Here is an 18,408-nt window from a genome sequence, read left to right on the forward strand (position 1 = left end):
ACTTTCTCTTTGTTCTGCTTCTGCATATCTAACTGTTCCTTTTTGGTTGAACTTAGAAAGTAGAGAATAAAAGAGAGTAAAAGAGATCTATTCCATGGATCCTTGTTGGGCACAGGTAGTGTGTTTGACCACTATAAGGGCAGGATTGCTGAAGAAATCCTCATTCTTCATATTTCTTCAAGTGGCTTTCTTTAAACCAGGATGATTCTTTTGGGAATCAATCACAGTAGTAAGAAAGTTGCTGGTAAATGATCCTTTAGGAAAGTGGATTTGTTATTTAGTTCTGTTGACTACTTTGGACATTTTGGATAGTGTGGAAGAATCTGAAGTGTGTTCTAGTTTTAGTTGCTTGTCATTTTTGACTAGTTTTCTGAGCACCCTGGTTTCTGGTTATTAAGACCTGGAACAGATAAACCTACAACAATGATTTTTAATTTTAGAAGTATATGATCTCTACATTGATGAAGAGTCCAGACATTTATGAATAAATATTGCAGAGCCAAAATAAAAGAATAAAACATGATGAAACAGAGGGCCCTATAGATCCCCCAAAGATCTGGGACCATAGCAAGAAATTCCTGAATGGTTTGAAAAAGAAATAAGAATTATGAAAGACTTTATGATCTTTACAGCAGAAATAATTGGCAGAATACAGATTTGACAGAACTACTGACAAGTTTCACCCAATAACATATCTTACCTATTTATCTTTCTTTCTTTCTATCCATCTATCTATCTGTCTTGTCTGTCTGTCTAGCTCTCTGTCCATCTTACCTTCTTTCCTATAACAACATAAATACTGTTTTTAGGTCTTCTATAATGGAAGGAACTTAATATTCAATAGTTTGCCCATATTTGTAGATTCTTGAGTTCTTAGAATGTATCTCAATCCTTTTCAACCATATACTTATTAGGTCTCTACAGTACAAATAAATAGAAATCATGTAGCTAAGATAGTAGATGATTATTATTTATTATTATTATTTCTGATTTTAATTTAGGTGTTAGATTATTGAAATGCAAAGTAAACTTGGCTTCTGGATCTTATTTTTTAATAGATAGAATTGTATTGAGTGAAAAGTATTTAAAAGTGACTTGTGGAAATATTTGGAAGCTTTTACTGCTGATGTTTGTTGACTTTTTTTCCTCCTTGCTGCTACAAATTTCTTATACAGAATGACTATGTAGTGGAAACAAGTTTGGTTGGAACTGTGATGAATGGTTTGTCTCATCTACATGGGTGCAAAAATAGAGAAGAATTTATTATTGGCTTGATAAGAGGACTTGGTGGAAATCTTAACATGAAATCGAGACTAGAACTCACCAAAGAGGTAATAATGGCTACTTTGTATTATATTAATCCCTAAAACCATTTTTTCTTGTTATTCATCATTCACTTTAAGCTTCCCTCATATTAAGAAAAAGAGTTTGCAAAGAATCTCTGAAAGTTATTGAGTTATAAAGTACTATGATCAAGCATGTAATGGGAAGGTAATAGTCTAATGATGGTTTATAGAGGAGAAAAACTGGAAGAAGGAAGGTGGTTAGCAGGCTTTTATAGTAATTCATATGATTTCCAGGTAATAAAAGGATGGGTTACCATGGTTATAACTTTAGTTGAAAGCAGAAAACAAATAGAAACATTTCAGAGATAGAATGGATACTTGATTACTTATTACTTATGGAGGGAAGGAAAGTGATAGAATGAACATAAATTATAAAGTTACTATTTAGATTATATATTTAACATTTTGATTAGAAAACTCATTTAGTATTTTTTGCTAAATGAATTAGTAATATCTTTTGTTTGCATTTAAGATAATTCCCTAGAATTTGATGCTTTCTATATGGCAAATGTCAACTTTTTCTTCCATTTCTTAAGATTTTCAATTGGGCACGAGAGTCACCACCAGATCCTCATAAACCAATGGACACATATTATGACATAACTAGAGAACGTTTATCATCTTATTCATTGAAGAAACCTGAAAATTTGACTGCTGATGACTTCGGTAATAGTCAAATACTCCCAGTCATTCAGACTCCAGACATGCAGAGAGGTTTAGACTATTTCAAACCATGGCTAGGTTCTGATACCAAGCAGCCTTTTATTCTTGTGGGACCAGAAGGATGTGGAAAAGGGTAAGAATTGAATAAGGTGGACTGAGCTATATTTTGGGGGCTTATAGCAATAGTTTATAATTTTTATTTATATATTTAAGTATTTCTGTTATGTTTCATTTGAATAAATTACTATGTTCTGGTAAAAGTCCTTTGATATTTTAGCCACTCAGAAATGAACATGACATGGAGAATAAATTCTTCTGTTGCTCAGTTTTGTTTTTTGCTAAATGACAGAATCTGGCTGGTGATTAATTTTTTGATTTATGGGAAGATTTTACCCTCAATAATGCATTTATGAAATCATGGACGATTCACATTAATTTTCAAATTATTATGTGACATGCTTATGAAATGAAAATCAGTGAACCTCTGGATACTGATTAGTTTGTAAAATAATGGGGTTAGAAATTATAATAGACATTTGAAATGGGATTATAGGCCTTAAAATTGAGAGCTATTTTTACGTCTGTTTATTCATATGTATATTTAGTTTCCTTATATTGTTGTTGTTCAGTTGTGACTTTTTGTGATGCCATTTGAGGTTTTCTTGACAAAGCTATTGTAGTGGTTTGTCATTTCCTTCTCTAGCTCATTTTACAGATGAAAAAAACTGAGGCCACGGGTTAAGTGACTTGCCCAGGGTCACAGAGCTAATGATGAGGTCAGATTTGAACTTAGGAAGGTGTCTTCCTGACTCCAGGCCTGGCACTCTATCTGCTGTTCTATCTAGCTACCCTATATATGTATGTATATCATGTATATTATATAGATATATGCATGTATATAAACATATATACTTTTATATACACACCTATATGTTTATATATATGTATATATGTGTGTGTCTACGTGTTTTGACAGCTCTTTTCATGTTACACTTTCTGTTCTATTCAGGTTATCCTTAAGTGTTCTTGAGATGATTTGCTTTTAATTGTATCTATTTACATGTTTTCTGTAAACTTATTTTTTCTGTCACTTGCCAACTATTTTGTAAAGTAATATCCTTCACATTTTTCTTGCTATCTTCTTCTGTAAGATTTTTTTTTTAAGGATTTTACTTTAAACCAGGCCTTTCTTTAAAGGTTTAAATATTTTCTACTTTGACTAAACATCATTATGAATTCTTTTATGCTTGTCTTATTTTTAGTATCAACAACTTACATAAATCAGTTCAGAATCCCTCTTTATATTGTACTCATTTTTATTCTTCCAATTTGATCTTGATCAATGCCCTAACAAATCACTGGTTAGGCGCTAATGCAGAAATGATTCCTTTGCTTCTTACCTGTTAAGAGTTTAATTAATTTTGTTTAAAAATATTATTTGGTATCTACAACATAAAGTATAGGCTAAGTTGTCTTTCAGAGATCAGACTCATTATGTTGCTAGGACCATATTTCAAACTCCCTCCCCCATCCCTTCTGCTGATCACGTTTCACTGGCATAATCTTTAAAACTCTTTGAAAAGGTTTATAAAATACAACCTCCTTTCTAGGATTAGGTATTGGAATAGGACTGGAGAAAGAATGGGGATTTCTCATTTTATTTAAATGATAATGTATTTTCATTGTTTTCAAAATGTCGTTCATATCATTGTTTTTTAGAATGCTGCTTCGATATGCCTTTTCTCAACTCCGTTCCACTCAAATTGCTACAGTTCACTGCAGTGCACAGACTACTTCTCGACATCTCTTGCAGAAACTGAGTCAAACTTGCATGGTAATCAGTACCAATACTGGTAGAGTGTACAGGCCAAAAGACTGTGAAAGGCTAGTCCTATATTTAAAAGATATCAACCTTCCTAAACTTGATAAATGGGGAACCAGCACTCTTGTAGCTTTCCTTCAGCAGGTATGTTCATTTGTTATATTTTAATAATAGAAAAACATTTTTTTAACTATTCTGGAAATATCTTGTTTTCTTAACTTCCAGGATCTGTAACAGGATCTTTGGTTACTAATTATTACAATAAAAATAGGATGTTCAAGGGCTAGACTATTATAACAAAAAAAATGCATGTTAATCCTGTTGTCACTATTAATAACATTTTTTAGAAAGTAGTTAGCTCTCTCCTAAGACCCATACAACAAAATGTTTCAGTTTTCAAGACACAACTTAGATATAATAATGCTGTTCCTTCCCCTTACCCAGTTCTCTACTCTCCAGAAAATGAAAGAAAAAAGTAATTGAATCTAATACCTTGGTTTGCTAGAACAAGAAGAATTCTTGATTTAATTCTGAAACAGAATTCACTCAAATCCTTAGGTATTAATTCCTTTTGTAAAGTTGATGATATTTTTATTCAATCCTATCTCTTCCTTTTTGCTTCTTATGTTATCTCTAACCCCTACTTTTCTCTTTCTGCTCAACTAATAATGTGAAATTAGTTATATTCTTTACCCTTTCTCCTCTACTACATTCCTCACCCCTGTTGCCCACCACTGAATAATTGTTTTGTGATCGACTTCAGATAATGAGTACCACAGAAAGAGTGTAAGAGGATAGATGTTCAGATCAGTTGAGACCTTTTTAAACTGACAAAAGGCTTAAGTCCCCTCTCTTTCCTCTTCTCCTTTTCTGTCTACACGCAACACCGTATGTTTCTTCTTGCTTCCTCCTGCACACCAAGGGGCATGTCTCTACTATTAATAATCTATACTGATGGGATTAAACTTAAGCCTTTGTGTCTCTGCATTTGCACTTTAATATTCATATTGCAGTACATCTATTGAAAGAAACAGCTTTTAGATAGCTGCAGAGAAATTTCCTATGTGGTTAAATTTTTTCATATTCTGGCATAAAAGGTTTTTCAAACTTATATGTTATTGGTGCACTAGTTTAAAAATATCCTTTTCAAGTGGAGTAAGAATATTTAAAACTTAAATTAATCATTTGGATTGTGGAGTACATCGAAAATTGCGATTGGCTATACTTTAGATGTATTATTTAAGAAAACATTTAAAAATACATTTCTTTATTTTGAAAAAGGTGCTGACATATCAAGGATTTTATGATGAAAATCTAGAATGGGTTGGTTTGGAAAACATCCAAGTGGTGGCTTCTATGTCAGCAGGAGGAAGATTAGGAAGACATAAGCTTACCACCAGATTTACTTCCATTGTTCGTCTTTGTGCAATTGAGTAAGTTTCTGTTTATTTTTTCAGTATATTTGAATTTTTGGAAAGGTTTTAAAAATGGAGTATCTTTTTTTTACATTTTATATTAATTTTTTATTTATGCTATATATGTTTTAATAGCTTTTTATTTACAAATATATGCACAGGTGATTTTTCAGCATTGACAGTTGCAAATCCTTTTGTTCCAACTTTTTCCCTCCTTCCCCTCACCCCTTCCCCTAGATGGAAGGTTGACCAATACATGTTCAATATGTTAAAGTATACGTTAAATACAATATATGTATACATGTCCAAACAGTTATTTTGCTGTATAAAAAGAATCAGACTTTGAAATAGTATACAATTAGCCTGTGAAGGAAATCAAAAATGCAGGCAGACAAAAGTAGAGGGATTGGGAATTCTATGTAGTGGTTCATAATCATCTCCCAGAGTTCTTTTCCTGGGTGTAGCTGGTTCAGTTCATTACTGCTTAGAGTATCTTTTGAGGTAATGTTATGATAGAAACTATTGACCAAAAATATGAAAAAGTATAATATAAAATAAGTCAATCAATATACATTTATTAAGTCTCTACTATAATCTAGATACTGTGTATTATGATTCGAAATGATCTTGTTCTTTCGATTTCTTCTTTTGTTTCAGAAACCACGTACAGATAGGAATTTAGAACACATTTTTTTTTATTGAAACTGGTATTTATTTATCAGAAGCATTTAAATAATTAGAACAAAGACTCTTTCCCACTTAGTCTGTGTTAAGGACCACACCTAAATGTGAAACCCAGAAAGCTTGGAAAGGGTTAAAGGGGACTGTACCATTAAGAGGCAGGTCAGTTCTCTGAAAGCCCTATAGCTGTGAATCATACACCCCTGAAGGAGTTGAAAATCAGCCTTTACTGAAGCAGATGTTTCTTGTGGATTGGGAATGAAATAAATCGGAGGCAAGAAGGAAGAGGAGGGAGGTCAAAGAATGTACCTGCCTCTCAGTCTCCTTGTATCATTATCATCCTCTCACATGAAGGGATCCATTCTGTTGGTCAGAAGTAGCTTCCCAGCAGCCACTAGAAGGTGGTTCTTGTAACACCCAGCAGTCACTAGTGGGTTGCTCCAGTGACAGGTCTGTGTGTGACAGATGCCAAGTTGGTAGTTTCTGAATTTCATCAGTTGATGAACCAATGATCATTTTTAAGCATCTGCTTTGTGTCAGGTTTGTGCTCGGCACTCTGGATACAAATTCATAGATTTTACTACTGTGTTGTAAAGATCTTTAGACTTGAAATCAGAAGATAACAGAATAGAAAAATGATCTCTGATACTAGCTGGAGTGACTTGTGAAAGTTACTTCACTTCTCAGTGCCTCAGTTTCCTCATATGAATAATGAAGAATAATAATCCTCATATCAGCTTCTTAATAGGTTTATTGTGAGGCAAGGGCTTTGTAAACTCTACATGATATGTGAATGCAAGTGCTTATTATCATCAATGATTATACTATTCTTGCCATTTTATGCAGTAATGATAAAATTATAGATTTTTATAATCTTGATTAAAGATTAAGAAATTCATCATTAAATATCAAGTGCTTTTCCTAAAGGACCTTTTTATCTTTTGGGATTTTGTTGAGATAAATGATGATAATTGGTTTGTGTATAGAGCTTTTGCAGTTTGTAGATTGCATTCTTCCTAACAGCTCTGTGATTTAAGTAGTACAGATTATTAAGCCTCCTTTTACAGAAAGAAGACTGAGGCTCAGAGAGATTTAGTAATTTGTTTTAGGTCATTAATTAATAGGTAACAGATCTGGGATTGGAAGCCATTTCTTCATAATAAAAGTCCAGTGGTTTTTTTCCCCACTTAACATGTATAAGTGGGGAAAAAAACCACTGGACTTTTATTATGAAGAAATTCAGAAAAAAACAAAACAATGCTATAAAGTTTTGTTTTTTTCTGAACATCTATATAAGCGTAAACAAAATGTTAGTCATCTTCAAAATTTTGTTAAACTTATTAGTTTGTTCATTTTTAGCAACATTGATAGAATAGACCTCCATTGTATCTTTTCAATAAAGAACATATTTCTGTATTTTATACTTGTTTATATATTATTCATCTTAATAATCAATTAGACAACAAGTTTATTAAATACTTGCTATTTTCAGGCATTTTGCAAAGCATTAGGATTTTAAATTTAAGAATGAAACATCTTTACTCACAAGAAGCTTATATTATAATACAATTATAATACAAGAAGTATATATAATAATGTAAACAGTTTAAATGTAAATTGAATAAATTAGACCTATGTGTATAAAGATACACATAAATCTGTTAAATACAAATTAATTTACGAGGAAGTGTACCAGTGTATGGGGAAATCAGGAAGATTTGTGCAGCAGATAGTGTTTAAGTTGTATCTGAAAATAAGAGGGGTTTTAGTGATTGAGGTAAGGAGAACATAGATGTCATACTTGGAAGATGGACAATGAAAAGGAGGGTCCTTTGAGGAAGAGATAGGTCTGTGTGTGTGTGTGTGTGTGTGTGAGAGAGAGAGAGAGAGAAAGAGAGAGAGAGAGAGAGAGAGAGAGAGAGAGAGAGAGAGAGAGAGAGAGAGAGAAAGATTTGGACTAGATCATGAAGGATTAACAGAGTAGTTGATATTTTATCCTAGAGACAGTGGGAATCTTTTGGAGCTAATGGAGTCAGAAAGTCACATGTTTTGACTTGCCAGTATTGTCTAGGTTGGGAAGGAAGGCGAAAAGACTTGAAGCAGAGAGACTAATTAGGAGGCTGTTAAAATACTTTAGGTAAGAGGCCTGAATCTAAGTAGAAGGAGAAAGATTTGGCTACTTGATTAAATATGTAATTGAGGCAGTATGAGGGATACAAAATTATGCTGAGCTTACTTGGGAGACTTGAAAGATGATAATTCCTTTAACAGAAACAGACATTTAGAAAAAGGGGGTTAATTGCATTCTTCCTCCCTCTTCTCCTCCTCCTCCCCTTCCCCCTCCCTCTTCCTCTCCTTCTCCTTCTTCCCCTCCCTCTCCCTCTTCCCCACCCTCTCCTTTTTCCTTTCCATCTCCCTCTCCCTCTCCCTTTCCCCTCCTTTTCCCCCCCACCTATTTTTTCCTCTTCATTTATGTGTAGATATATGTATGCAATATATGTAAATTAGTATGATCAATTATATTATGCAATATATTCTAAGGGCAACTTTGGTATCTTATGTGCAGAATAAAATTCTGTTTAATAAACTATTCTTTAAGCAAGAAAAAAATTGAAAAAGAATGATTCAAAAGTAAATTGCACCCAGTAAATTGGAGTATTGGAAGAGGAGAGACAGGAAAACTAGCAAATATAAAAGTTCTCACCAGGACCCCGTGCCAAACACTAACACTTTGCCTTTGATACTCACAACAATGCTGGGAAATAGGTGCTATCATATCCTCATTATATATATATAGAGAGAGAATCCAGGGCAAATAGAGATTAAGTGATGTACTGGAGGTCACACATTTGTTAAGTGTCTAAGGCTGGATTTGAACTCAGGACTTCCCAATTCCAGGTCTAGTGCTGCATTTATGCCATCTATCTGCCTGACATCTATTAATTTTATTTCTTGGGTTATTTGGTACAGGCCTTAGTCATTCTGTGAGTTGGTCACCAAGTATTAAGTGCTCCTTCTGTATCAGACACTTGTTCTGCAAAAACAAGCAGATTGTTCCATTTCCCAAGGTTACATACATTTTTATTGGAGAATACACATAGAAGGAATATTAAAAATGGTCTTGTTGGAAGAGGAGAAGAGAGGGAGGTGGGAGGAATGAGGCAGACAAAGTCTACAGCCAAGAAAGCAGGTTGGAGAGGAGGGCTTGGGTGTTCTCATTATAAGGCATGTTCTGGGGGAAATGTAGGCAATTAGAAGGAGAGATGGCAGGGACTGAGGGAACTTCCAGTGTGAAGAAGCCCAGGAGATGCTGTGGTATGAGCTTCCCCTCAGGCAAAGAGGTGCTGTGGCATTACATTTTAGGTAAAGTAGAGCCATGTGGAGATGAATGAAGATGTTATTTTTTATGATTTTTTATGACTTTATGACTTAGATTAGTAACTTGAATTTCATTGTTTAGACAGAAGACAGTGAGAAATTCATTTTATGGCAAAATTTAATGTATTATATTGTCCTAATTCTTCATCTCTTTTTATTAATGAGCAGATTTTATAGTTCTTTTGTCAATTTGGTATTTTCAATAAGGTGAATTAATTAAATTGTTAGTACTTTATTTTTAAATTTTATTATGTATAATTAATTTACTGCTAATAAATTATTATAATTTAGTATTATTATTGGCAGCTCATTAACATCTACTGATTTATTGCTTTCCAGTTTGTGCTTAATGGTTTCTTTTAAGGTATTATTGATAATGCTAAAATATCATTTCATTATAGATGTTCCTTGTATAATAGCAGTGTTCTGAAAATTAAACTCATATTTCAAATGATATTTTACTTTATATTTTGAAATTTCAGAATATTTCAAAATTTTCTCACAGTAATATTAAATATATTCTTAATTTTTCTGTTGTATGATTTTTGTTTTTCTTAAAGCATGGAATGGCCATCATATATTAAAATATTAGTATATTTTAAAGTTCCTTAATCTGACTTTTACTCTAGTTTTATATAAAGAAAATCTGCAATTTGTAATATTCATCTAGGTTATTTTTCATTGTATGTGTTTTTTTTTTAGTTACCCAGACAGAGATCAGTTACAAACAATTTATGGAGCATATCTAGAACCAGTTCTGCACAAAAATCTAAAGAACCATTCTGTCTGGGGTTCTTCATCAAAGATTTATCTCTTAGCAGGATCCATGGTACAAGTATATGAACAGGTATAAGCATTTTATTCTTTTATCTGAATTGTTTTCATAGCTTGGTTTCCTTTATATGAGCAGCATATATGAAAATAATTATTTAAACATTTAAATTATTTTAATTGATGTGTTTTGTAGTAAATTCTGATTTATCTTGTATAGGTCTGGTTTTAGTATTGAAGGGCTGTTGAAGAAATTTCTCATTAATAAAAGAGATAATCCATTAAAATATATCTATGTCTAATAATGTTATAAATAGAATTTACAAATTGTCATTAACCATATTTTCTTTATTATTTAGTAAAAGTTATTCTTTTTGAATTAATTTTTCTTTGTTCTGATCACACGTTTTAAACTTTCTAGGAGTTTTTGTCACATTTTATATGTAGTTGGTAGAACTGGAACGGGAAGCAGGAATATTCATTTTCTTGTTTTCAAATCTGGTCTCAAACACTTACTAGCTATTTGACCCTGGACCAGTTCTTTAATTCTGTTTGCTTCAGTTTCTGTAAAATGAGCTGGAGAAGGAAATGGCCAACCACTGCAGTATCTTTGCCAAGAAAACCCAAATGGAGTCACAGAAAGTTGGACACAACTGAAACAACTGAAAAAAACAAGAAGTGGTATAATAGAGTGGGGAACAAATTGAAAGTCAAAAAATACAACTTAGTAAACATTAGCTAATTTTAAAACATTGCTGTAAATAAATTTAAATTCCTGTGATACAGCAGATTAAACCTAATTTTCTTTCTTTTTCATTCTGTCTTTTATCAGACAATTTTCCTAATCATGTCAGTGATAAAGGGCAAAGCATATACAGGGAGATGGTGGTTATTAAACTCTTCTTCAATAAGCTAAAGTAGAGTTGGGGTTTACCAGACCACTAATGTTCTTAAATTGTTTGTCATTCTCCTGTTAACTGCGAATTTCTCCTAACAGCCTTTCATATTTTCCCCTTGTTTTCTTAACTTCTTGACTTCCATGTCACTGTGAGGAGCACCACCAACTTCCTAATTACTCAGGCTGACAGCACAGAGAGAAACCACTCTAGGTTTTTGGGCAGAACAGGAGCATGAGTAAGATGCTATTGATGATAAACGGCTCCTGTCATATTTTGTTAAATTGAGTGGAGGGAGAAAAAACTGGAGAAAAGTCCCATAGTGGGATTTTTGTACTAATTCAATTATTGAGTGTTCATGACTAAAATAAGAATAGTGACTCTTGAACATATAGACAAACATATGTGTTTTATTGGCTACATAATCAGAGAGGAAGTTTGATTACATCAAATTTTCATGATATCTTAAAGAATATGGAATACTTCAAGCCTAATGTCTCAAAAAATTGATACCAGTTTAGGCTTTTGAATCCATTAGAGATGTAGCCTAATAACTTTTGTAAAACTTAAAAATTCTTTTGTTAGTCACAGGTCTGACATCTCTGTCAAATTTCAAGGTACTTTTATTGTATATTCAAAAGAATAAATTATGTTTTCAGGTACGAGCCAAATTTACAGTTGATGATTATAGCCATTACTTGTTTACTCCTTGCATTCTTACCCAGTGGGTTCTTGGATTATTCAGATATGATTTAGCAGGAGGTAAGTTTTAATTTCCTACTATGAAATCATATTTTTCTTTAGATATTAAAATGTTTATAATTTATTTTCATGAAAACCTGTTAAAATAGGTTGGCAAGTTTATGTTTAATTGAATTTTGTTTTTCAAGGTATTTTCTGTGATGATTAAGCATATGATTGAAAACCATGAAGTTATTGTTTTGCGTATGTCTCTTTAGCTAAGGTTTATTTTTTGCATAAATAATTACCTAAATTATTATTTATTTTGAACATATTTAAATAATCATATATGTGTATCTCTCTCTCTCTTTATACACACACACACATATACATATATATATATGTATATATATATATAAATAAAATACGGTAAAATAATTATGCCAAATTTACTAGTTTTCAATTTTTTTTAGTGCATGCTGGTTTCTGGGAAGTGTTCAGGAATATAATGAAAAATTATAGTGAAAATTGGAGATAAGGAAGAGAGCAAATATTATTGGCTATTATCTCCATAGAATAGTTTTTTAGTATTTTTGATGATTTTACAAAGGTCATATTTTTCTGTTCTTTCGTCATGATTACTTAGCTGACCCTATGGGAATGGTTAAGTGAATAATAATATTACAGCTAACATATTATAAATAAATGTCCACATACTTCCTTTTAAAGAAAATGGAAAATAATGATTTTTTTTCCTTTTATTGTATCTGTCTGATGCTACAATTCTGGTATGTAGATTTTATTTGTCTGATTATTTCTAACATTATTTTGAGATTATGGGTTTTTAAAGAATTTATTAAAATCCAAGTGAAATATTATTTTTTACTTCTTAGGATCATCAAATCATCCGCTAGATCATGTGCTGGAAATTGTGGCATATGAAGCTCGTCGTTTATTTCGTGACAAAATTGTTGGTGCAAAAGAACTCCATTTATTTGATGGTATTTTAACATCTGTCTTCCAAGGAGATTGGGGTTCAGATATATTGGATAATATGGCAGGTATATACTAAAATACATACAATGCATAATTACTATTGAAAAATTATCAATTAAGTATGATATCTTATTCTTTTTCTATTTATGGTTGTATCAGTTCTCATATGTCCATATTTATTTTTTTTTTATTTTTTTATTTTTTTGCTGAGGCATTTGGGGTTAAGTGAGTTGCCCCGGGTCACACAGCTAGGAAGTATTATATGTCCGAGGCCAGATTTGAACTCAAGTCCTTCTGACCTCAGGGCTGGTGCTCTTATCCACTGCACCATCTAGCTGCCCCAAATCTCCATATTTCTAATAAATTCTTTAATTTTCTACATATAATAAAACTTTATATAAAATTTTAACATTCAGAATCAATATTTTATTTTCTTGTTTACTGAGTAACCATTTTTGCCTATAATTATGCAAAACAATTAGCAAAAGTTATCATTAATAGTAATGTCTATAAAATCCAAAGGATGGAATTATTTTACCATGAAACTACTGTCACAGTTAGCACTCAATAAATATTTGTTTGCTTCATTTTCATTGAAAGATAAGTTCCTGTATCTTTTTTCTCTGCAAGTAATAAATTTGTTCATTTGACATGAAGGAAAAGATAAGATTTCATGATTATATCTGGTTTATGATAACTAGATAGAATTTTTCTTCTATATCACTAAATGAGAAATATTTTTACCTGTTCTAATCTTGGCTCTGTGCCTTTCTCTGGGCTTTGACTAAACAAGAAGAAAAAACTAACAAAACTGTACAATAAGGCTTGTCCAATTTCAGTCCAAGATTTGGAGTTGAGAGAGTCAAGTCTAGGTAAACTTTAGAACTTTTCACATTTATGAATTAGGAATTATCCAGTTGGAATTTACAATTGAGAAAGTTAGAGCTGTGAAAGATCTGGTATTGTTTAGCACTAGTTTGGAGTTTATTGATGATTTCTATTGTACTCTGTGTGTTACTAGATTTTTTGGATCTTAAATGATTGGCATCATTAATTCTCAGTTTAGAATTAAGGTTCTGTTTTGCTTGTGGCAGTGGGGTCTCTTTAAGTACGTAATTAGAGTGAAGTTTTATGTGCTCTGATAAGAAAATCCCCTAGTGTTTGGTATCTTTTGAGATCCTCAAAAGGGTCCATAATTAAAATGTTTATCTCTTATTTTTTTTTTCTTAAGTTTAGAGAATTTCTTTTTGGGGGGATTTAAGTAGTACTAATTAGTAAATAATTTATATGTTGAACATGGCTTTTGTTTCCTTCCAATAATAACATTCATTATAGGCAAATCAAAGTTTATCTTTTCCCAAAAATTCTATTGGTATAGTTTCTGTTTGTTTAAGTGTTATCTTTTCAAAATCCAGTGTTTTTCTTGGTTCTTTTGAGAGCAAATTTTAGTTAAGTGAAAACTGAATTTCTCCTAGCTGGCTTCAAAATAGTTTCCTACTTTTCTTTTTAGCATGGAAATTAAATTCAAGATTGTTCATCCTTTAAATGCTTTCTGATATGGTATGAAATTTTCTTTAATTTGGTAGCCATTAGTGACTATAATAAACATTGTTTTTCAAATGATTTCAGGAATTCTTTTCTTTATTTTGAAGGGTTCATTGAATAGCCAAAGCTGTTAAGCAGAACAAAAGGACTTATCAGAGGTTATGTCTCTTTTTCCTACCTGTGCCTATGTGGTGTTCTTCTTTATAATAATAATGGTTCTCTCTGGGAGCAGGTTCTCTGGGAGCAGCCTTAGTTTCAGCTAAAATCAATAATCACCCCAAATACAGCCAGCTGATAAAATGCAAATGTTTATTTCTTATCTCTTTCCAACCCTGGTTAGCTTTCTTAGAGGCCTCTCTCTCTCTCCTTGGTTCTAAGAGCTCTTGCAGCTTTGTTCTTTGCTTCTGCCTCTGCTTTCTTCAGCCTTCAGCCAGCACAAAGGTGGAAAATGGAATAAATATCTTGTCTCCTTTCCTGGAGGCTGAGCAGCTTTCTGGAGAGCCTTTCAGACCAGCCTTGGTTGCTCTCAGGGGGGGAAGTGCAGGAGCCCAACCACCACAGTGGTGTGAGATGAAGTGAATCTGGTTGCGCCTCTGAGAGAGGGCTTCTCCTCTGAACTGACTTGACACTCCCCTCTTAATCTTTTCAGCTGAACTCCCAACTGAGCCTCTGTCTGCTTTTTATATATGATTTCCTCTGAGAGAGTAGGATTATGGGTTTTCTCCCAGAGTGCTTTCTGGCCCTAAGAGCTTCTTGCTTATATGAGCTCTCTAAAGGTGTGAACACAAGCATTATTGTCTATCAGTTCTACTTAGTACCTTGTTTCTTCTGGCCCATAACATCTCCTTGTAACATCAAATCAAAATTAGATAATTATTGTCTCTATCAACTCTACACTTTGTAAGGATCCCAACACCTTAAATGTTGAGCATGTTTTGTATCCATAGGCACTTAAAATACCATTGAGTTGTATTGTTTAGAATATTGAAAATAAATGTATTGCTTGTATTTTACTTCTTGACATTTTAAAGATAATTTGTAATACTTTTAAACTTATTTTTTTTAATAATGTAGCTTTTGGATGGCTCACTGGATAGAGTACTGAACCTGAAGTCAGGAAGACTAGTTTTCTTGAGTTAAAAACCAGTTCCAGATACTTATTAGGTGTATGATCCTGGGCAAGTCACTAACCTTGTTTCCTCATCTGTAAAATGAGCTGGAGACAGAATGGCAAACCACTTTAGTATCTTTACTAGAAAACCCCAAATAGGACTTTGAAGAGTTGGGTTTGATTGAAAACTACTGAAATGACCTGGAGCATGATTATGTTATTAACAATAAACATATTACACCACTGAGATTACAGTAGTCAGTGATATTTAGCTATTTTTTTCATTTTGCTTTGGACATCTATATTTTTATAGATAGCTTTTATGTAACCTGGGGAGCACGACATGAGGCAGGAGCAAGGACAGCACCTGGACAGCCACTACCTCCCCATGGAAAACCACTTGGAAAATTGAATTCTACAGATCTCAGAGATGTTATTAAAAAGGTATGGCAAGAATTGTTAATTTGAGTTGGAATATAGTAATCAACAGCATTTAGAAATAATTATTGAGCATCCATTCAATAATATGATTTGCTTAGGGATAAAGGTACAAATTAAACACACCCCATCATTTTTTACACTTTGTCCTTTGGAGAAGAATAAACCATCTAGAATCTAGATGGGTCCTCAAATTTTTTAAATAGAGGGCCAGTTCATTGTCCCTCAGATTATTGGAGGGCCGGACTATAGTAAAAACAAAAACTTTGTTTTGTGAGCCTTTAAATAAAGAAACTTCATAGCCCTGGATGAGGGGGATAAATGTCCTCAGCTGCTGCATCTGGTCTGCGGGCCATAGTTTGAGGACCCCTGATCTAGATTCAAGTAGAGTGAGCAAAATCATTTAGTTATATTATTTCATTGAAGATGAAGTTGAATAAGACATGGGAGTACTTCCTTCAGTTCTTTTTTCCTTTTTCAATTTAATTTTAAAGGAGGTGAGTCAAAATGGCAAACTTTTTTTATATCAATAAAGGTCAAGTTAAAAAGATCTGCAATTTATGTTGGGAAAAGCTATAAAAATGGACTAGAATAGAAATTACAAGTTCTGTAGTGGTGGAATAATTCAATAAGGCTAACCTCCTTCTGTACCTATTGATTTGTTTTTTTTTCTTTCTGTGTTCTTCATTCTTTGTACATTAAGCCTAGGACAAGTTAGGTTGGCAACACAGTACAGTGGGAAAAGCATTAGCTCTGGGGTCAAAGGTCTTGGATTCAAAACACAACTTTGACATTTATGATCTTGAGCATGTTACTTGGCCTTCCTTTGCCTCAGTTTGCATATTTATAAAATTAAGGCACTGAAAAAATAGTCTCTGAGGTCTCTTACACTATCAACCATAACTCTGTGAAAGTCCTATTCAACTTCAGTTTGGTTCTAAGAACACTGTTATCCTGTTCAGATTTAATAGAATATTGGAATTTTGGAAATACTGGCATAGACAAGATTTTGCACTAGATGGTTCTCCAGAGAACTGGTATGTGATTTCATTAAATATACATGTATATGATTTAGATTTCTAAAAATTAAAGCTAATTTGAGAAGGATTAGTGCTATTCATTCTTCAGGATTCAGTCTAAATGCCACTTCTTTGAAGAAGACTATCCTGATTAATCACACTGATGTCCTCTCTCCTTAATATTTTCATAACAATTCATGTATTCTTCTTTCATGTATTCATGTTGTAGTTTGTATTGTGATTACTCATGTAAATAAATCATCTCTCATTATCCTCTATTAAGACTGTAAATGCCTTGAGTTCAGGGAATGTATCCTTAGGTTTACATCATTTCCGAGGATGGTGCATTGCATATAACTGGCATGAAATACATTTTTTTCTTTCTCTTTTTTTTTTAAACTGAGTAACTTGTGTATCTGTACTGTTTTAAATAGTTGTTCAGACAGTGCACCATATCCTTAGATGTTTGAAGGAGGCATCAGGAATTTTAATCTTGGGCACATTTCTATATTAAGCATGTAAAACAGTAGAACTAGTGTTTTGAGATGGCAAACTATCACTATTCCTTCTGGTTGTAGAAAATCAGAAATTGCTTTGTACTTGGACATAATAATGTAAATATTCTCTTATGATTCTCTAAAGGGTATTATTCATTACGGACGAGAGAACCAAGATTTAGATATTTTGCTTTTCCAAGAAGTTCTGGAGTATATGTCAAGAATAGACAGGGTGCTGAGTTTCCCTGGAGGATCCCTTCTCTTAGCTGGGCGCAGTGGTGTGGGGCGTCGGACTATCACTTCATTAGTCAGCCACATGCATGGAGCTATTCTGATTTCTCCCAAGATTTCTCGAGGCTATGAGCTGAAGCAATTTAAGAATGATCTCAAACATGTGAGTAACTTTTTTTTTTGCTTTTTAAAATTTTATTTTTAGTACTAATTGAAATTATGTAATTTATATATGGAAGTATGTAAATTTCCATATGTGTATATATATACATATATACACATATGGAAATGCTCTTTGGAGAACATTTGGAAATCTCTTACAAAGAGAATTTTAATTTTAATTTTCATTTTCATTTTTACCTTTTTTTTTTATGAATTTTAAACTGTGATGTTTAAAATATGAAAAATACCCTGTATTTCCTTTGCTGTGTAAACTAGAAGTGCAGAGAAGTGATGGGCTATCAAGTGGGCACGTGAAATAAATAAGATGATCGTTATGTCAGTACAATTTGAAAGAGTGAATAGGGCTAAAATTTTAGGTACTTCTTTAATATCTCAAATATAATATGACATGTTTTCCATATTCATGAAATTTTTCCATAGGTTGGATTTGTTGTAAAATTAGTGCTTGCCAGCATGTGGTTTTTAACTTTGTTAATCAAAATAAACAAATAAAAATATCAAAATATATAAACATATGAATAAATATGCTTATAATTCTTAAGTGTAATATTAGTTGATGGGAAAGTTGGCATAATAGACAGAGAGATGACTTCTGAGTTAATAAAGTCTGGGTTCTAATGTCACCTCTGACATACTGGCTGGGTGAGTTAGACTGGTCACTTAGCCTTTCTGTGTCCAGGTTAAATGTTTGAAGAACAATTGAGGATTGTCATTGGTGGGAGTATCCTTACTGGG

At 32.7% G+C, this 18,408-nt stretch overlaps 1 protein-coding gene across 2 annotated transcripts in view; it reads left to right on the forward strand.

The window, feature by feature from the left end:
- Positions 1–18,408, forward strand: part of DYNC2H1 (dynein cytoplasmic 2 heavy chain 1) — a 377,984-nt gene that overhangs the window by 110,440 nt on the left and 249,136 nt on the right. For both annotated transcript variants that reach the window (XM_051986889.1, XM_051986890.1), the window contains exons 41-49: positions 1,176–1,331; positions 1,883–2,142; positions 3,729–3,975; positions 5,113–5,264; positions 10,008–10,152; positions 11,632–11,734; positions 12,547–12,714; positions 15,619–15,749; positions 17,405–17,653. In XM_051986889.1, coding sequence (XP_051842849.1) covers positions 1,176–1,331; positions 1,883–2,142; positions 3,729–3,975; positions 5,113–5,264; positions 10,008–10,152; positions 11,632–11,734; positions 12,547–12,714; positions 15,619–15,749; positions 17,405–17,653 — 1,611 coding nt within the window. The remainder of the gene's footprint in view (positions 1–1,175; positions 1,332–1,882; positions 2,143–3,728; positions 3,976–5,112; positions 5,265–10,007; positions 10,153–11,631; positions 11,735–12,546; positions 12,715–15,618; positions 15,750–17,404; positions 17,654–18,408) is intronic.

Source organism: Antechinus flavipes, chromosome 3 (genome assembly GCF_016432865.1).
Source record: "Antechinus flavipes isolate AdamAnt ecotype Samford, QLD, Australia chromosome 3, AdamAnt_v2, whole genome shotgun sequence".
NCBI classification, from domain to species: Eukaryota; Metazoa; Chordata; class Mammalia; order Dasyuromorphia; family Dasyuridae; genus Antechinus; species Antechinus flavipes.